Source organism: Hemiscyllium ocellatum, chromosome 28, assembly GCF_020745735.1.
Source record: "Hemiscyllium ocellatum isolate sHemOce1 chromosome 28, sHemOce1.pat.X.cur, whole genome shotgun sequence".
Taxonomy (NCBI): domain Eukaryota; kingdom Metazoa; phylum Chordata; class Chondrichthyes; order Orectolobiformes; family Hemiscylliidae; genus Hemiscyllium; species Hemiscyllium ocellatum.
The window spans coordinates 18929886-18951516 of record NC_083428.1 but is presented as its reverse complement, the minus strand read 5'-3'; the positions used below and the strand labels follow the sequence as shown (position 1 = coordinate 18951516).

The 21631-nt window shown below is 40.7% G+C and overlaps 1 protein-coding gene across 3 annotated transcripts in view; it reads right to left on the bottom strand.

The window, feature by feature from the left end:
• The window catches only part of LOC132828814 (protein strawberry notch homolog 2-like), a 151390-nt gene that overhangs the window by 78720 nt on the left and 51039 nt on the right, over positions 1 to 21631 (bottom strand). For all 3 annotated transcript variants that reach the window (XM_060845955.1, XM_060845958.1, XM_060845957.1), the window contains exon 4: positions 4776 to 4893. In XM_060845955.1, coding sequence (XP_060701938.1) covers positions 4776 to 4893 — 118 coding nt within the window. The remainder of the gene's footprint in view (positions 1 to 4775; positions 4894 to 21631) is intronic.

Below are 21631 nucleotides of genomic sequence, written 5' to 3'. Positions count from 1 at the left end.
CACCCACAATTGCACATGCACACACGTGTTTGTGGGGTGAATTTGTACTTGCAGAATTACATTTTACTTTGGTCAAAACTGCATGAATCCAAGAAAGATTCTGTAAATCCCTTTTTTTAAAGAATAGAGTCAGTTTGAACATTGAGGCACAGACAGCCTCACACAGGGCACCTCACACCTTCAATGCATTAATCTGGTCTGGCATGACACCTATTGTTAAAGTTCACTTGAGAATGTAACTTTTAAAAAAAGGTTCTGGGAATCACATATGAAAGAACTGAAACCAATGTGGTCATTCGAAAAGATGGGAGACTTAACAATCCAGGTCTTCTTCAATATATAATTTCAATTGCATCACACTGTAAACTTTTGCTATAAATTCTGTGTCTTAACGATCTTATATTCCACAACCACCTGATGAAGGAGCAGTGCTCTGAAAACTAATGCTTCCAATTAAATCTGTTAGACTATAAGTTGGTGTTGTGTGATGTTTAACTTTGTAAAACTATTCCAAAGCCCTCTTGACTGGCCTCCCATTTTCTAATGCTTCGAAGTTGAGTCATTTAATATTCTGCTGCTCTTATCCTAACCCACATCAAGTTTTTCACACTGAACACACCAGATGGCCTCCTTCTTTAAAGAATGCAATTTCCCCTCCCACATGGTCGATGATGTCCTTCAGCACATTTCACCCACTTACACCATTGCCCCCCCCCCCCAAACCCCACCCCTCCAACTGCAACAAGGACAGACTCCTGAGGTCCTCACCTTCCACCCCACCAACCTGTGTACATCACATCATCCTCCACCATTTCCGCCATCTACAAACGGACCCTAGCACCAGATACATATTTCCCTCTGAACCTCTATCCTCTTTCCGTAAAGACTACTCCCTCTGCAACTGCCTTGTTAGGTCCCCGTCTCCCCACCAACCCATCCTCCCACCCGGCACCTTCCCCTGCTATCGCAGGAATTGCAAAACCTGCGTCCACACCTTCCCCTCACCTCCATCCACGGCCCCTAAGGAACTTTCAACATCTATCAGAGTTTTACTTGCACTTCCACACGTCATTTACTATATCCGTTGCTCCCGATGTGGTCTCCTCTACGTTGGGGAGACAGGATGACTACTCGGAGAGCATTTCAGAGAACATCTCCAGGACATCTGCACCAAACAACCCCAAAACTCCGTGGCCAAACACTTCTACTCCCCCCTCCCATTCCGCCAAGGATACTAAGGTCTTGGGCTTCTTCCATCGCCACTCCCTAACTACCCGCATTCTGGAGGAAGAACGCCTCATTTTCCGCCTTGGAGCTTTCAAACACGGGGCATCAAATTGGACTTCACTAGTTTCCTCATTCCCCTCCCCCCACCTTATCCCAGTTCCAACCTTCCAACTTAGCACCACCCTCATGACCTGTCCTACCTGTCCATCTCCCTTCCCACCTATCCGCTCCATCTTCCTCTCTGACCTATCACCATTACCCCCCCCATCTACCTATCACACTCTCAGCTCCCTTCCTCCCAGCCCCACCCCCTCCCATTATCTCTCAGCATTCCCCCCACCCCAGTTCACATGCTTCATTCCTTATGAAGGGCTCTTGCCCGAAATGTCAATTCTCCTCCTCCTCAGATGCTGCCTGACCTGCTGTGCTTTTCCAGCACCACACTCAGCTCTGATCTCCAGCATCTACAGTCCTCACTTTCTCCGACAAAGTTCAGTTCATCCATCAACACTTACTTCTACGATCTACCAATGAAATTTTGATTGTAAAATTCTCAATTTGATTAAAAACGATTTTAACCTTGCCCTTCCATCTCTGTAACCTCTGTCAGACCTCAGAGACATCTTGATTCCTCCAATTCTCATCACTTTGTCATTTCCAATTTTAATCATTCCATACTTGGAATACAATTTTTCATTCATTAAGGTCCTAAGCTCTGAAATTCCATCTCACAATCTATGTCACGCTTTTCCTCCTTCGTTGTACTCCTCAAAATCTATTACTGCCTAAACCTCTAGGTACTTTCCCAATATCTTTATATGCATCTCAGTATCATGCTTCGTTTGGTAATGATCTTTTGGAGTTTACAGACAATATGCTAAATTAAAGACTCTTTACAACTCTAAATGGTTCTCGTTGTTCACATCTGTCATAAGCATCATCAGTTAATCTGGGAAAATAGTGCACTTTCTCCACTCTGAACTGCTCAACCTACTCTTTAGTGTCTAAATGGGGTATCCAGGACGTCCTCTGCATCAGCCTAGAAAGATCTCAAAATATTAAAGTTGAAGATTTATTCTATTACCCGTGGCATGACACAGCACTCCAGCATAGCAAGCAAACGTACTTTATTACAAGATTGTTGAGTTCAGAGACACTCCTGAAGAGCGAGAGCTTGCTCAGACATATTGGTCCAGAAATAGGACTCTTCTGTGAGGTGGATATGGTCATATGCATGCATGCCCGCCTTTTTACTTGCTCATTAGGTGATCAGTATGGAGATTGAAGATATATGTTTACTGTATAACACTCTTCAGGACACTAAAATATGCAAGTTATTGGTTAGCTCTGTACTTCTGATACATTCTATTTTAAAAATGTCTTTAACTTGGTAACCTGTGATGCTCACTTGTGCAATGAAATTGTGTCCTAGACTTATGCAGAGCTATGAAGTAGCAAGAACCAAGAATAGTTACTATAAATGCAATACATTAAAACAAATCAGTGAAGACCAACTGCAAAAATGAAACAACTGCTTGAAAAGTAACAATAGCACTGAAATTATGGAAAAAACATTGTCATGTAGCAAGACCTTTTCCCCTGCACTTCTTGTTTAAACTTATTGTAAAACAATTTTTGTACTAATATTCAGAAGGACATGAACGTACCAAATTTAGTGCAGATAGATTCAACTGAACAATGAGAAAATAAATGATAACAAATCATCGCTATAAAAGACAACTTGAGAATGGCTAACTTACATACTTGTTAAACCACTACGAGGTTCAGCCAACTATTAGTAGATAACCAGAGTACATTCTGTGCTCTTGTTTCCTTCAGAAGTTGACAAAACTAATGAGGAATATTAACGCATCAGCTTGTTATAGTCCAGAAAGCCAGCTGGTGAAGGATAGAACTGGATCCAGTCTTTACATACTTTTATATATTTTTGTTTTCAGAATTATACATTAAAAAATATACACTACAGAAACAAAGAACCACAACTTAATTGTGCGTTGATTTGTACGGACTCAAATGCAACCCTAGTTGAAGCCCATCACTTGCATACAATTAAACACAATTAACAAATTTAACAACGTGAGGAGGGTAGCAGTTGGAAGGTAATTTCATGTTGTTTAGTTTTCCTTGAAAACTTTTATGGGTTTCAAAGGTAATATTAATATCCTCACCTAGTATACATCACCTATGTCCATATGAACATATTAAATAGGAAAAGTAGACCATTTGGCCACTCAAGCATGATCTGTCTTCAATAACATCATGGCTGATCTAATGGTAATCAGAATTCCATATTCCCATCTATATCTGATAAGCTTAGGCTGCCTCTACCTTTATCTATATTTACCTTAAAAATATTCAATGATCCTGTCTCCATTACCTTCTGGAGTCCGAATTCTAATGTCTCTCAACCCTCAAAACAAATTTCCTCATCTCCATTATAAAAAGGGGCAACCGTTAATTTTAAATTCCCCCCCCCCGCTTAGACTAACTCAAAAGGACGCTTTCCACATCTATCTTGTCAAGAACATTCAGGATCTTATACACATTAATCAAGTCAACTCACACTCTTCTGAACTCCAATGGAAAAAAAGTCCAATTTATCCTGACAAGACAACTCACTCATTCCAGGTATCAATTTAGTTAACCTTCTCTGAACCACCTCCAATGTATTTACATCCTTAAATAAGGAGACTAAAAATGCAAAGTATTTGAGATGTGGTACCACAATGTCTTGCATAACTGGACTATAACATCCTTACTTCTATGTTCAATTCAATTCATAATAAAGACTACCATCCCATTGGCCTTCTTGATTATGTGCTGCGCCTGTGTACCAAATGTTTGTTCCTTATCCACTAGAATGCACAAGTACCTCCGCACATCCAAATTCTACAGTCATCACCATTTATGTCAACTCTACTTTTTCATGCTTTTTACCAAAATGAGTAACTTCATATTTTTCCACGTTATACTTCATCTGTCAGATTTTTGGCCACTCAACCTGTCTGAATTAATCTGCAATTGCATTATATCATGTGGAACTGGTAACAAGCATCAGTGTCAGCAGATACGTTTTTTTCAATGACCTTGGTTAAATGGTTAGGTCTTTGTAACAAATCAAAAGCTTTCAAGGTTATTTTCCTGGTCCACCCAACAAATGCAAATTCAGTTTCACAACTTCTCACGGTAAGACTTAAATGCATGATATTCAAGTTTCTTGTCCACTAGCATAACTGCTATACCACCATATGGAACATTTCCGATTTGAAAGTAGCAACAAACCTAACATAGGGTAAATCTATTGTGCGACTACAATATTTTCCAGTTTGGTAGCATACCTGAAAATAAATCTTGTAAACATCCAAATTATAACTCAATCTTTTTAAACAATATACAAGAATTTAAATACAACAGCAAACTATTGTGGCATACTTGAATAATTCAATATTAAACTGCAACGATTGGCAAGTGACTGCCATTGTACGTTTCTTTGAGAAAATATAATATATTTGGAAAGGATTACAGACCTGTATATGTTCTCCATTTCTAAGTTGGAATATTGATTCCAAGCTTGACTCTTCATAGTTTTGACCATTGATGGGTAAACTATCTGAAAATGGTTGATTTGGTGTACGAAAAATCTGCCTGCAAAGATAGAAAAAAAGACTCTTTTGAAGAAAAAGCAAGAAATAGACTAACCTGTAGCATTTATTTTAGACTGAAAATAACTATTGTATATTACCATAAATGAACTTTGCATCACGACATATGAAACTATGGCAAGACAGATATTTCTATGATCTGTTTAGTGACATGAAGTTTGAGATTTTGACAAACATTGAAAAATAGGGTATTGTGTTTCAACTGAGACCAGCTGCAGTTTTTTAAACTATTTCCTAAGAACAATCATTTTGTTTTAACAAATAATGGCAATCTCATTGTCATTTGGACAAAGACACTAATAAATGCAGCGAGGCACAGGGCATCACTAGAATACTTAATAAGTTCTTTGTATCGGTGTTTACTCAGGAAGAGAAGTCTGACAAAATATTGGCTGAAGCAGAAACAGCAATGGATTGTTTGAAAACTGAAAAGGTGGAGTTATTGTCAAGACTGATTATGTTTGGGAATAGATAAATCACAGGGTCCAGAGAGCTTACATCCCAGACTGATAAAGGAATCTGGGTGGAGTTACTGGGAGAGCTTGCCTCAAATCCTTCAATCTTCGCTAGTTATGGTTAGCATGGATGAGTTTGACCGAAGGGTCTGTTTCTGTGCTGTACAACTCAAAGACTCTGAGGGAAGTGCTAGGGAACTGAAGAATGTCAGATGTGACATCATTAATCAAGGAAAAGTTATAACAACTACAAACTGATTAGTTTGACATCAGTGATAGATAATGTTTTGTGATCTACAATCAACAAAAAGAATATCAATAGGCATTTGGAGACTTCGGAGATCAATTTTTACAAGCAACTTGCTGTCCATGAGGGCATTAGAAGAGGGAAAAAGAAATTAATGGTTTGAAAATGAAGTTGGATGGGCACTTGACAGAAATAAACTTGCAAAACGATATGGATCTGTCAAGGAAGTGAAACCGATTGGAAGGTTTTGCAAGTAATTAATACGAGCTTACTAGTCGTTTTCTGTGCCTTAAAGGACTTTATGACTCTAGTCCTGTTTGACTAAAGGTAAAAATAGGAGTTTCAAATTCATAATACTGGTTCTAAAATAGCAACCTAGCTTTAAGATGGCAGCCTTACTGTGAAAGGTCACAAACTTTAGCATCATTTATGGAAATGCCGGGTTAGTAGAGAATGTGGTATGTTTGAATCTATGAAGCATGTATTAGCTTTGTCCTTACATCATGAATGGCTATCTATGAATGATACAGTTTAACAAAGGCTTCTCTCACCACACTTCAGAGATTCAATATCCATGGCATTTGAAGTTTTTCTCACAAGTTTAGGCTTGCTTCTAAAGAAAGAGGTATAACAACAGCACCAGCAACTTCCAGTTCTTTTATGCATTTCATGCAAAAAGGGCATTACATGAATTTGGGTAAACAAAATGCCAAGCAAAAGGCAAAATGATTAAAAGGGGTGACAAAAAGCTTGGTTAAAACATTTAAGGACAGTCTTAAAGAAAGAAAGAAGAAAAAGAATTGCTTTTACTCAGCACCTTTCACAAGCAATGGACGTCTTAGCCAACCCAGTTTTTATTTTTAAGTGCAGACATTTATTATCTAGGAAATAAGGCAGACAACAATTGCATAGCTAGATGCCACAGACAATAAGATTAAGTGGCATTATGGAGGAAATTCTGGAGAAGTGAATGCATAGCTATCAACAGTACACCAAATGAAGCAAGGAAGAAATAAGGACTGCATAGAAAATTTGATGGCAGGCACATTGGAGGGTTGCAAGGTGTTAAATGCGGGATGGGGTAGATCCACATTAGAACTAAACACCAGAATGAAAGTTTTTAACTTAAGCTCAAGAAACCAAGAGCCAATTTCAAATCAGGGAGGATGGGTATTACAGCATTGTAAAGTCCGGGTTGCCCTCTCATTAGACAGACACAATGGGCAGAACAATGGGTTCAGTGGCTAGAACAGCTGCTTCACAGGACGAGGGATCCAGTTTCGACTCCTGACTTGAGTGACTGTCTCTTTCTCTATGTCTGCATAGCTTTCCTCCTGGTGCTCTGGTTTCCTCCCATAGTCCAAAGATGTGCAGGTGGGATGGATTGGCTGAGCTAAATTGCCCATAGTGTCTAGGGGTGTGTAGGTTAGGTGGATTAGCCATGGGAAATGCAGGGTTACAGGGATAAGATAGGAAGGAGGGTCTGGGTGAGATGCTCTTTGGAGAGTTGGTGTGGACTTGATGCACCGACTGGTTTGCTTTCACACATCAGAAACTCTATGACTGGTGATGGTTTAACCTAAGGGTCATCATGCCTTAGGAGAGGCGACAGGTTGAAAACGAACTACTTGAGCTAAATGACCCTTAGCAGGAGCTGGACAGCCAGCTTCTGATGCAGAGTGATACCAACAGCATGGATTCAATACCATACCAGATGAGATTATCATAAAGAACTCTTCTTTTCAATTGCTCCCCTCAGCTGGTCACCCATGGGTTAAACTATCACTATTCATCTCTCTCTAATAAGAGACCTGCCTGTGGTCTGGTAAGGCTATGCAGCGTTAATAGGCACACAGACATAGAACATAGAACATTACAGCGCAGAACAGGTCCTTCGGCCCTTTGATGTTGCGCCGACATGTGAACTATTCTCAGCTCATCCCCCTACACTATCCCATCATCATCTATGTGCTTACCTAAGGATTGTTTAAATCTCCCTAATGTGGCTGAGTTGACTACATTAGCAGGCATTCTACGCCCTTACCACACTCTGCGTGAAGAACCTGCCTCTGATGTCTGTCTTAAATCTATCACCTCTCAATTTATAGTTACGCCCCCTCGTACAAGCTGACATCATCATCCTGGGAAAAAGTCTTTCTCTGTCTACCCTATCTAATCCTTTCATCATCTTGTATGTCTCCATCAAATCCCCTCTTAGCCTTCTTCTTTCCAATGAGAACAGACCAAAGTCTCTCAGCCTTTCCTCATAAGACCTTCCTTCCAGACCAGAAAACATCCTGGTAAATCTCCTCTGCATCTTTTCCAATGCTTCCACATCCTTCCCGAAATATGGTGCCAAGAGCTGTACACAATATTCCAAGTGTGGCTTTACTAGCGTTTTGTATAGAAGCAGCATGATATTGCAGCTCCGGAACTCAATCCTTCTACGAATGAAACCTAACACACTGTATGCCTTCTTAACAGCACTATCAACCTGGCTGGCAACTTTCAGGGATTTATGTACATGGACTCCAAGATCCCTCTGCACATCCACGCTACCAAGAATCTGTCCATTGACCCAGTACTCTGCCTTCCAATTATTCTTCCCAAAGTGCATCACCTCACACTTAGCTGCATTGAACTCCATTTGCCACCTCAGCCCAATTCTGTAGTTTATCTAAATTCCCCTGCAACCTGAAACATTCTTCCAAACTGTCCACTACTCCACTGACTTTAGTGTCGTCTGCAAATTTATTAATCTATCCACCTATGCCTGCGCCTAAGTCATTTATAAAAATGACAAACAGCAGTGGTCCCAAAACAGATCCTTGTGGCACACCACTTGCTGCCTTCTTTCAGAAAGCCACTTTCTAATCCAAACTGCTAAATTACCCTCGATTCCATGCCTCTGCAATTTCCTCACCAGCCTACCAAATGGAGTCTTATCAAAGGCTTTTCTGAAGTCCATGTATACCACATCAACTGCCCTACCCTCATCTACATGCTTGGTCACCTTCCCAAAAAATTCAATGAGGTTGGTGAGACACGACCTGCCCTTGAGGAAACCATGTTGACTTTCTGAAATCAAATTGTTGCTTGCTAGATGATTATAAATCTTATCTCTTATAATCCTTTCCAAAACCTTTCCTATAACAGAAGTAAGGCTCATTGGTCTATAATTACCTGGGTCATCTCTACTGCCCTTCTTGAACAAGGGCACATTTGCAACCCGCCAGTCCTCTGGTACTAAACCTGCCGACAATGACGACTCAAATATCAAAGCCAACTCAAATATCAAAGCCAAAAGCTCTGCTATCTCCACCCTAGCTTCCAGAGAAAACTCGAATAAATTCCATCCAGTCCAGGGGACTTGTCTACTTTCACTCCTTCTAGAATTGATAACACCGGTTTGTAACTAACCTCGATCCTTTCTGGTCTAATATCTCGTACCTCATTCTTCTCCTCTACAATATTCTCCTTTTTCGGAGTTGCAATTGAAGAGAAATGTTCGTTTAGCAGCTCTCCGATCTCCAGAGTCCACACTCAACTTCCTACTTCTGTCTTTGACTGGCTCTATTCCTACCCTAGTCATCCTTTTATTCTTCACATACCTGTAGAAAGCTTTAGGCTTTTCCTTTATTCTATTTACTAAAGACTGCTCGTGTACTCTCTTTGCTCTTCTTACCTGTCTCTTTAAATCCTTCCTAGCTGATCTGTAACTCTCCAATGCCTCATCTGAACCATCTTGTTTCATCAACACATAAGCCTCCCTCTTCTGCTTAATAAGAGATGCAATTTCTGCAGTAAACCACAGTTCCCTTACCTTATCACTTCCTCCCTGCCTGACAAGGACATACCATATCTGTTCCTTAAACCAGCTCCACATTTCCATTGTCTGCATCTCCTGCATTTTGCTACCCCATTCTTGTCTAATCACATTGTAATTGCCCTTGCCCCATCAACAACTCTTGACCTGTGGCATGTATCTGAATTATGGTCACTCTATCCAAAGTGCTCACCTACAACTAAATCAAATTAAATCAAACAACTGGTCTGGTTCATTACCAAGCATCAGATCCAGTGTGGCCTCTCCTCTTGCTGGCCTTTGACATACTGTGTCAGGAAACCCGCCTGCACACATTGGACAAAAACTGATCCATCTGACGTACTAGATGCATAGCATTTCCAGTCAATCTTGGGGAAGTTAAAGTCCCCCATAATGACCACCCTGTTCGTTTCACTCCTACCCAGAATAATTTTTCCAATCCTCTCTTCCATCTCCCTGGAACTCTGAGGAGGCCTTTAAAAAAAATCCAAGCAGTGTGACCTTTCCTCTCCTGTTTCTAACCTCAGTCCACACTACCTCAGTAGACAAGTCCTTGTCAAAAGTTCTCTCAGCCACCATTATACTATCCTTGACTAACGGGCCACAACTCCACTCCCCCCCCACTTACTTGTTTTTAATTAAAGATCTAAACCCAGGAACCTGCAACATCCATTCCTCACCCTGCTCTGTCCATGTCTCTGAAATGGCCACAGCATCGATGTCCCAGGTACCCATCCATGCTGCAAGCTCACCTACCTTATTTCAGATACTTCTGTCGTTGAAGTAGACACACTTCAAACCAGTTTGCTGTTTGCCAGCACATTCCTGTGACCTTGAAAATCTGTCCTTGTCCTCCCTACTCTCATCCTCCTGTGCACTGCAACTACACCTCAGGTTCCCATCCTCCTGCTGAGCTAGTTTAAAGCCACCCGAATAGCACCAGCAAATTTCCCACCCAGGATATTAGTACCTTTCTGGTTCCCACCTTCCCCAGAATGAGCCCCAATTATCAAAATACCAGAAACCCTCCCTCCTGCACCATCCTTGCAGCCACTTGTTCAGCTGATATCTCTCTCTATTCCTTGCCTCGCTATCCCATGGCACAGGTAACAAACCAGAGATAACAACAGTTTGTTCTAGCACTCCGCTTCCACCTTAGCTCCCTGAAATCCCGCCTTACATCCCTATCCCTCTTTCTACCTATGTCATTGGTACCTACATGGACCACGACTTGAGGCTGGTCACCCTCTCCCCTCAGGACTGCAAAAATACGAACCGAGACATCACGGACCCTGGCACCTGGGAGGCAACACACCAACCGTGAGTCTCATTATTGCATCAACAACATTTTAGATGAACTAGAATTTGTGTGTCATGGAAAACCATTAAACCTGACATTGAAGGCATGTATAGGTTTGCAACAATGGATAAAGGGAGGAAGGTTTGGGGGTGGGCAGTCCAGCGGACATTGAGGTAGACAGCCTGAAATGAAGGACAAAGCTTTGGAAACTTGTGTGTGGACTGACCAGGACACTGACAATACGATTGCCCAGTTCAACTTCAGATAGTGACCTAGAAGGAGGCAGAGGAAGTGGAAAAGAAGTGGTGAATGTTGTGATGATCAAAAATAATATTCTTAACTTACAGTCATAGAGATATACTGCATGGAAACAGATCCTTCAGTCCAACCCGTCCATGCCGACCAGATATCCCAATCCAATCTAGTCCCACCTGCCAGCACTCAGCCCATATCCCTCCAAACCCTTTCTATTCATTTACCCATTCAAATGCCTTTTAAATGTTGCAATGGTACTAGCCTCCACCACTTCCTCTCACAGCTCATTCCATACACGCACCACCCTCTGCGTGAAAAGGTTGCCCTTTAGGTCTCTTTTATATCTTTCCCCACTCACACTAAACCTATGAGCTCCCTTACTCCAGGGAAAAGACTTTGTCTATTTATCCTACCCATGCCCCTCATGATTTTATAAACCTTTATAAGGTCACCCCTCAGCCTGAGATGCTTCAGGGAAAACAGCCCCAGCCTGTTCAGCCTCTCCCTGTAGCTCAAATCGTCCAAACCTGGCAACATCCTTGTAAGTCTTTTCTGAACCCTTTGAAGTTTCACAACATCTTTCCGATAGGAAGGAGACCAGAATTGCACGCAATATTCCAACAGTAGCCCAACCAATGTCCTGTACAGCCGTAACATGACCTCCCAGCTCCTGTACTCAATATTCTAACCAATAAAGGAAAGCATAACAAATGCCTTCTTCACTATCCTTTCTACCTGTAACGCCACTTTCAAGAAGCTATGAACCTGCTCTCTATTTGTTCAGCAACACTCACTGGGACCTTAAGTGTATAAGTCCTACTAAAATTTGCTTTCCCAAAATGCAGCACCTCGCAGTTATCTAAATTAAACTCCATCTGCCACTTCTTATCCCATTGGCCCATCTGATAAAGACTCCGTTGTAACCCGAGGTAACCGTCTTCGCTGTCCACTACACCTCCAATTTTGGTGTCATCTGCAAACTTACTAACTATACCTCTTACGCTCACATTCATATCATTCATATAAAATGAAAAGTAGTGGTCCCAGCATTGATCCTTGTGGCACTCCACGGGTCACAGGCCTCCAGTCTGAAAAACAACCCTCCAGTTCTCTATCCAATGGCTAGTTCTCCCTGTATTCCATGGGATCTAACCTTGCTAAGCAATCTGCTATTGGGAACCTTGTCAAACAACATACTGAAATCCATATAGATCACATCTACCGCTCTGCCCTCATCAATCCTCGGTTACTTCTTCAAAAAACTCAATCAGGTTTGAGACATAATTTCCCACGCACAAAGCCATGTTGACTATCTCTAATCAGTCCTTGCCTTTCTAAATACATGTACATTCTGTCCCTCAGGATTCCTTCCAAGAACTTGCCCACCACCGACGTCAGGCTCACTGGTCTATAGTTCCCTGGCTTGTCCTTACCACCTTTCTTAAACAGTGGCACCACGTTAGGCAACCTCCAGTTTTCCGGCACCTCACCTGTGACTATCGATGATACAAATATCTCAGCAAGGGACCCAGCAATCAGTCCCCTGGCTTTGCACAGTGTTCTAGGGTATACCTGATCAGGTCCTGGGGATTTATCCACTTTTATGCATTTCAAGACATTCGGACTCTTCTATAATATGAACATTTTTCAAGATGTCAAGATATTTCCCTACATTCTATATCTTCCATGTCCTTTTCCACAGTAAATACTGACATAAAACCCTCGTTTAGTATTTCCCCCATCTCCTGCGGCTCGACACAAAGGCCACCTTGCTGATCTCTGAGGGGTCCTTTTCTCTGGGCAAAAGTAAGGACTGCAGATAGTGGAGACTGGAGTCAAGATTACAGTAATGCTGGAAAAGCACAGCATGGTCAGACAGCATCTGAGGAGCAGGAAAATCAACATTTTGGGCAGGAGTCCTTCATCAGGAATCTGGGCCCTATTCTCTCCCTAGTTACACTTTTGTCCTTAACATATTTGTAAAATTTGGATTTTCCTTAACTCTATTTGCCAAAAGCTATCTCATGTCCCCTTTTTGCCCTGATTTCTCTCTTAAGTATACTCCTACTGCTTTTGTACTCATCTAAGGATTTACTCGTTTCTGGATCAGTGGTGCTCGAAGAGCACAGCAGTTCAGGCAGCATCCAAAGTGCAGCGAAATCAACGTTTCGGGCAAAAGCCCTTCATCAGGAATCTATCCGGTCTATACCTGACATATGCTTCCTTCTTTTTCTTAACCAAACCCACAATTTATTTAGTCATCCAGCAGTCCCTATACCTACCAGCCTTTCCTTTCACCCTGACAGGAATATATTGTCTCTGGACTTTTGTTATCTCATTTCTGAAGGCTTCCCATTTTACAGCCATCCCTTTACCTGTGAACATCTGCCTCCAATCAACTTTTGAAAGTTCTTGCCTAATACTGTCAAAATTGGCCTTTCTCAATTTAGAACTTCAGCTTTTAGATCTGGTCTATGCTTTTTCATCACTATTTTAAAACTAATAGAATTATGGTCACTGGACCCAATGTGCTCCCCCACTGACACCTCAGTCACCTGCCCTGCCTTATTTCCCAAGAGTAGGTCAGGTTTTGCACCTTCTCTGGTAGGGATATCCACATACTGAATCAGAAAATGTTCTTGTACACACTCAACAAATTCCTGTCCATCTGAACCCTTAACACTATGGCAGTCCCAGTCTAAGTTAAAATCCCCTACCATAACCACCCTAATATTCTTACAGATAACTGAGATCTCCTTACAAATTTATTTCTCAATTTCCCTCTGACTATCAGAGGGTCTATAATACAATCCCAAGAAGGTGATCATCCCTTTCTTATTTCTCAGTTCCACCCAAATAACTTCCCTGGATGTATCCCCAGAAATAGTCTCCCTCAATACAGCAGTAACATTCTCCCTTATCAAAAATGCCACTCCCCTTCCTCTCTTGCCTCCTTTTCTGTCCTTCCTGTAGTATTTGTATCCTGGAACATTAAGCTGCCAGTCTGTCCATCCTTGAGCTTTGTTTCTATAATTGCCATGATATCCCAGTCCCATGTTCCTAACCATGCCCTGAATTAACCTACCTTCCCTGTTAGGCCCCTTGCATTGAAATAAACGCAGTTTAATTTATCAATCTTATGTTGTTCTCTGCTTTGTCCCTGCGGGCCATCCTTGTCTGGTCTACATGTGACTCCAGGCCCACAGCAGACTGCAATCTAGCAGTCATCCAGAAATGCAGCCTTAAAAATAAGGGACATCCCATTTACAGTGTAGGTGAGAACTTTGTTCTCCCTTAAATGGCCATTAGTTTATGGAAGTTGAAAATGTGTTGCTGGTTAAAGCACAGCAGGTCAGGCAGCATCCAAGGAATAGGAAATTCGACGTTTCAGGCATAAGCCTTATGGAATTCCACTTCCCAGAGAAGAGTGGAGGAAAGATCTTTGAATATTTTTAAGGCTGAGCTGCTTAAGAATTTTGACTGACAAGGAAGTCAACATAGATTTAGGGGTAGACATCAAAGTAGAGACCACAATCAGATTAGCCATGATCTAATCAAAGCATATTACACTCAACAGGCCAAACAGATGACTCCTGCTCTCAATATATATGCTTGTATAGACCACTGCTGAGTGCTACCAGTAGTTATAAAATTACAACTGCAAACTGCTTATTCACACAGCATAAGCTATTACACCGATACCAACAAGGTACAATGACAAAGCTTCTGTTGTTTTGATCAGCCTATTTAAGTTGAAATTATATTTAACATTTAAATGAAGAACATGCTTCAAGTGACAAAAGACCATTTCAGTAATAATATATCAACATTATTTTAAGTATAGCAAATACAATCAATAAGTGGTATTCAAAGTAGGTAAATCACTATCATAGCCGTTTCTGCTGTCTCACTTACACAAGATGTCAGTACTTCATTTTTATTTCCCTACCGGAAAAATCACTTGAAAATGCCATAAGTCTGGTCACTTGGTTTTGTTAAAGAATATCATGACAGTGCAAAAAAAAAATCAATCATGGCTAAGTATGCTTCTCAGAAATGGATGCGTAATTACTGTATTCGTATTTCTCTATGAAATTACTAAGCTTTAAGGGAAGAGAAAAAAAGAATCCAACCAAAATGACAGCTGCTGGGAATACAACTGACATTCATCTCCCCTCCAACAGCAAAATAAAATTCTAGAAATGTACTGCAAAAATTGGAAGTGAATACAGCTTTAATTTTATCTGCGTAGCAATACCAAGTCAAAACAAAAGGACCAAGTCAAGGCATTATTCCATGAAAAATGAAAAGAGGACTGTCCTTGAAAAGAGGACTGACCTTACACTCAAATGAGAAATGGGGGCAATAGACATCAACTTTGCTTCAGTCATTTCCTACATTCCACCCCCAACAGACCACCACTCACCATTAGTAGAAAGTACAACTGAAATGAGAATGCAAAGTGATGGGCTGCATACTTTCACTCCCTCTTTCAACTGCAGTTGTGCAAATCAGATAAAGTGCCAGATAGAAACGATGTGAACCAACAAAATCACAGAGCTGCATGTATCCATGAATACTCACCTTAAGTCATCATGGTTAGAAGTCAACTTTATCATTGAAATAGATGGGCAATCGATCAGCAAATTAACCCCTTGTCGTAACCTGTACATAAACTCACAAATAACCTCAGAACTCCTTCTACTCTGATAGTATTACTCTGCCAGTGCAGTGGGAGTATCTGAGGAATTTCCTAGTCTTTCGGACTGGAAACAAACTACCTACTCTCTTCTTAGTCCAGAAAGATTGAAGTTCACAGGAAACTGAGTGCAGTAACTAAAAAGGGGAGGAAAAAACTTGAAATAAAAGAACCAACATAATCACATTCAGTGAGTTGTTTCGCATTCAGCTTGGGAATTTACCATTTACCAAATTATTGCTCAGTCAGAACTATAACTGACTGACTGCATGAACTTGCATTTACCGTGTCCAAACAGAAATATAATCAAGGCATAATAAATGGGACAAATAAATACTACTGGTATTGCAAATATGTAGTTTGGGTTCTGGAGCATCTGATGGTCTCTAATCTATAGATGAGGGATTCTCTATGGATATAGAGTCTTAGACAGGTGCAAGAGTTAAATTAACAGATAATTGTTATTTTTAGTCTTTCCCTCCCTCCCTTTTGGATGCAACTATTTGGTCCTTTCCTTCTAAACAGACCCTATTTTATAACGATCATGAAAAATTGCAAATAATGAGTGGCTTTCTTTCTCATTCTGACATATATCATAAAAATGTTCAACTTTGAATCAACTTTTTTTAATGTGTGACAAATGTGTCTTGAAACATACATAAATTCTTGAACTTGCACGGTTCAATTTACTTACGTATTTAGCATCTACTCTACACAAAATATTAAAGCACTAAAAGGACAGCTGAATGCAATGACTATAAAAAAAAGACTAACTGGTGCAAGATATAGGAAAGGATCATTAAGCAAATATCAGAATCATTAAAAAGATTACATCACAAGAAACAAACATTTGGTTCATCATACCAGTGCTAGCTTTCTATTTTGTTCCAATTCCTTGCCTTCTTAAAAAGGTTATTTAATACCTTCAAAGCTATTATGGTTTTTGCTGTCTGTTGCTAGCACAGTTTCTGATAAGGCATTCCAATTCCAAATCAAAGTCACATACATTTCTTCTAACTACTCATGTCAAGGCAACACCAATGGATTTTTAAAGAATGACTCTAAAGCAACTTTTGCACATCAGTAATTTTGTTTTCCATATATCATTCTCGGTGGGAACAAATCAAGACATTTCCTAATGAAGCTGTCAGATTACTCCAACAGGTCAAACACCAGCCCATCTTCATGGCTCTGAAGTGATTAAAACTACTAGTAGTTCTCTTGTAAAACACTAATGTTAGGATATACAGGATTCGGTCTCTGGTTTCAAATTGGAGGTTATTAGCATAACCATTTTGCTTCTTTAAAATTGCATTGAATTTTAAGCCATTTAGAAATCCTGAGCATTTTAAAAATACAATATAAATATAAGCCTTTCTTTAGTCACAGCCTATGTCAGAGAGCTAACAGATAAACTAAAATGACAAAAGATCCATACTCATATGTCGTTGTGCTTTTCTTGAAGGATAAAGAACTTCAGAAAACTCTAAGCTACAGTAGAAGCTTTCTAAGTTCCCATGTAGCTGGTTTGATTGACCTAATTGCCCTATCCCACCAATTTAAAAAATCTGTTACTACCACCAGTGGAGATAGCAACTGCATTATGTATAACTGTATGTATGATAAACCACTTGGTGTGAAGCAATGTTTGGAAGAATAAAATTTCATTCTTGTACTACACCCAGATTCCAGGAAATCACTATCACAGTCTTGCAGTCAACTTGCAAGCTGTAGCATGCGATGTTGACAAAGGCTATTTTTCAAAAAGGAATTTAAAAGCATTTTAAAAGCAACACAAAATTGATTTTACAGATCATACTACTTAACATTCTAACTTAAAATGCTTCTTCTTCATAGAATCCCTTCAATTTTAGCAGGTTTGATATTTTGTGAACAATTCTGCCACAATACACTGACTTCCTGCACATACCCCAAACCCTGTTCGAAGTAGACAAGCACAAAATCAGATTCTGATCAACAAACAAGTCTTGGCAATCCTTAGAAGGCTCACAGGTAGAGAATTTCATGTTTCCATGACAGTTCAGCATATAACCTTTAAAAATATATCAGTATTTATATAGCACTATATCATATTCTCAGGATGGCCAAATCATTTCCCATTCATGCAATGTTTTGGACATATAGTCACTGTTACTGTGTGGACCAGTCTGACAGCCACAAACAACAGATTAGATCATTCAACAATTATTATGAGATGCGGGTGTGGGGGTGGTTTATCTATTTTTCTCAGTGGAAGCAGCATAATCAAAATAAATTATCTACTATTAGTTGATACACAGGCAACAAGCAAAACTGTAAGATAATCACCGAAGTTGAAAGGTACTCAAAAAAAAGACCCCCACCAGTTGCGTACCTGTTAGTAACTGGCAGGGATGTAAATCAATATTTTAACAGAGATGGGGAATAAAATTTGTGGAAATAATTTAAATATCCAAGGTTAGCTCTTTCATAGAGTCATAGTGTCACAGAAACAGACCCTTCGGTTTAACTCATCCATGCTCACCAGACATCTAAATCTGACCTAGTCCCATTTGTCAGCATTTTAACCTAAATTCCTCTAAACCTTCCTATTAATATGCCCTGATGTGTTTAAATGTTCTATTGTACCCGTCTCCACTATGTCCATTGGTAACTCGTTCCAAACACACACCATCCTGTGTGTGAAAAAGTTACCCGTCAGGTCCTTTATAAATCTTTCCTTCTCAACTTAAATCTATGTCCTCTGGTTTTGGACTCCCCCACAGTAGGAAAGGGACCTTGGCTATTCACCCTATCCATTCTCCTCATGACTTTATAAATCTCTAAGGTCACTTCTCAGCCTCCAATGCTCTAGGAAAAAAAGCCCCAGCCTATTCAGCCTTTCCCCATAAATCAAACCCTCCAGTCCCATCCCCGTAAATCCTTTCTGCACCAGGACAAAAGACCCTATACCCATCATTTGCAAGACAAACATAATTTACAAGATTCCATTGAAAGGCTACATGCAACACTATATAGGACAAGCAGGAAAACAACTAACAGGTTACACCTACGAACACCAAATAGCCACTAAACGCCTTCCTCATGAACGGCCTTTGCCCGAAAAGTTGATTTTCCTGTTTCTCGGATGCTGCCTGACCTGCTATGCTTTTCCAGCACCACACTCTCGATTCTAACCTCCAGCATCTGCAGTCCTCACTTTCACTATGCTGTCCCTAGTAGCCACACACACACACAGATGACGAGGACCACAAATTGGAACAACACAACGATCATAGGACAAGCCAAACAGAGGACAGCCAGAGAATTTCTAGAAGCATGGCACTCATCCACGGACTCCATCAACAGTCACATAGACCTAGACCCAATATACCAGCCATGACAATGAACAACCAGAACTGGCCATTGTAAGCAGCAGGCATGGAACAAATTCCAGAAGACATAGGATAGCAGCGCTTCACTGGAGGCTCCAAAGCACTGAAGATGTCACATGGACAAGGGACAAAATATCTGCAAATCAGCTTCTCAGCTCGACAAACATTCTGAAAGTGGCCTCACCAATGTCCTGTACAGTCACATGACATCCGAACTACTCTGCTCAAATGTTCTGACTCCATTTTCAAGGAACTACACACCGGCACCTTAGACCTCTTTGTTTAGCAACACTCCCAGAGCCAGACTATTAACTGCATAAATCTTGCCCTAGTTTGTCGCTCATTTATCTACATCAAACTCCATCTGCCTCCTTGGTCCACTGGACTATCTGATCAAGATCCCATTGTGTTCCGAGTTATTCCTCTTCACTGTCCACTACACTACCGACCATAGACTCTCCTGTTAATCGGATGTTGCCTGACCTGCTGTGTTTTTCTAGCCCCACACTTCAACTCACCAAGTTTGCTGTTGGGTGACTGCATATTGTGGCTTTTGTGCATTTTTTCCCCCACTGAAAGATTTGACACAGATATCAAAAGAAGGAATAGGCTGTACCAAAGATGAACAAGAAAACATGGGAACTCTCCTGAGATTGTGCGAAGGAGAGATAAAGTTGTTGTGGTTCTGTTCGCCGAGCTGGGTATTTGTGTTGCAGATGCTTCGTCCCACGTCTAGGTGACATCCTCAGTGCTTGGGAGCCTCCTGTGAAGCGCTTCTGCAGCGGACAGCTGGAACTGACAAACGGAAGCGGCAAGACAAACCACTATAAATGCCGGAGGAAACAACACAGAAGCGCTTCACAGGAGGCTCCCAAGCACTGAGGATGTCACCTAGACAGGGGACGAAACACCTGCAACACAAATTCCCAGCTTGGCAAACAGAACCACAACAACAAGCATCCGAGCTACAAATCCTCTCACAAACTTTGAAGAGATAAAGTACCATCTTCAGTGGGCAACACTACATTAAAGAAATCTGTTCTTCCATAAGGAGAGAGGGGATACAAATAATGGTCTCAAATTCTCTCACACAAGAAATACATACTAGTGCCACAAGGAGATCAATGGCCTGACTGACATAAGGGAACTAATACAGCAAATTTGCATGGTGCAACATTATTAACACACCCTCCCAAAATCAGGAGCTGTGCCACCAAATTTCTTGAAACAAATGCTGCTCAAGTCAGAGGTATTCGGAAACATGAACAGGATCTCACAGTACGTGTTGAAATCTCCTCCAACAAGTGGTGAAACACAAGACCTAATGTCTCCTTCCCTGATTAGGTTAGATTCTCTACAGTGTGGAAACAGGCCCATCGGCCCAACCAGTCCATACCAACCCTCCAAAGAGTAACCTAGCCAGACCCATTTCCCTCTGACTAATGCACCTAACACAATGGACAATTTAGCATGGCCAATTCACCTGACCCACACATCTTTGGACTGTGGGAGGAAACTGGAGTACCCAGACGAAACCCACGCAGACACGGGGAGAATGTGCAAATTCCATAAAGACAGTCAGCTGAGGCTGGAATCAAACCTGGGACCCTGGTGCTGAGAGGCAGCAGTGCTAACCATTGAGCCACCGTGCCGCCCCTTAAAACTGGCAATATTAGCTTGGATGCATCGTTCTAATACTAGTCATAACTTAATTCACAATCTTTAATGAAGGATGCTAGCAGAGTAGGAAATACTGTGCATAAGGACCTTCACAATCGATTTGACAAAGTACCACACAATAGGCCAAAGGTAACCTTGGTGTGTACTCCACCTTAACATGCAAATCTAACCACATATCAATTGTATTATTTCAAAACATGCTATACAAATATAAATTGTTAGAGCAAATCCCAAAGGATTGAAACAGGAAGTACATAGTTGTAATTATTAAGAGTCTACATTAGAAAAATATATTTAAAACAAAATATAGTGAACAATGAGAAGGATTAGCAAGAAATTTCTGAAAGACAGACAAGTCTGCGAAATGGGAACACATATGGCAGGCACAATGTAAATCAAACAAGCATGAAACTATATATTTTATTCACACAAACAAGAGGCAATATATAGTGAATAGTACAATTTTAAAGGGGGTATAGGAACAAGGGGACCTGGGGCATTGGGACATAAATCTTTGAAGGTGGCAAAACAAGGGGAGGAGGTTATTTTAAAGAAACAACATATGGAATTCTTAGTTTTTTTTAAGAGGGTTACAGCATAAAAATAATGAATCAATATTAATCTTGATTAAAATGCTGATAAGGTCTTAATTGGAGTAGTGTGTTTAACTGGGGATCTAAGTTTTAGATAGGAAGTCAAAGTATTTGTGAAATTGCAGAAGAAACTTAATAGAATAGGACTAGGCTTGAGGGACTTCAGTTATATGGAAAGACTGAATCAGCTAGGAGCTGTACTTCAACAGGATGATTAAAAGTAAACATGCACAGGCATTCAAAATTATTCAAAACAGAGAAACTGTTCCCAAGGGCAAATGCTATCTTAATC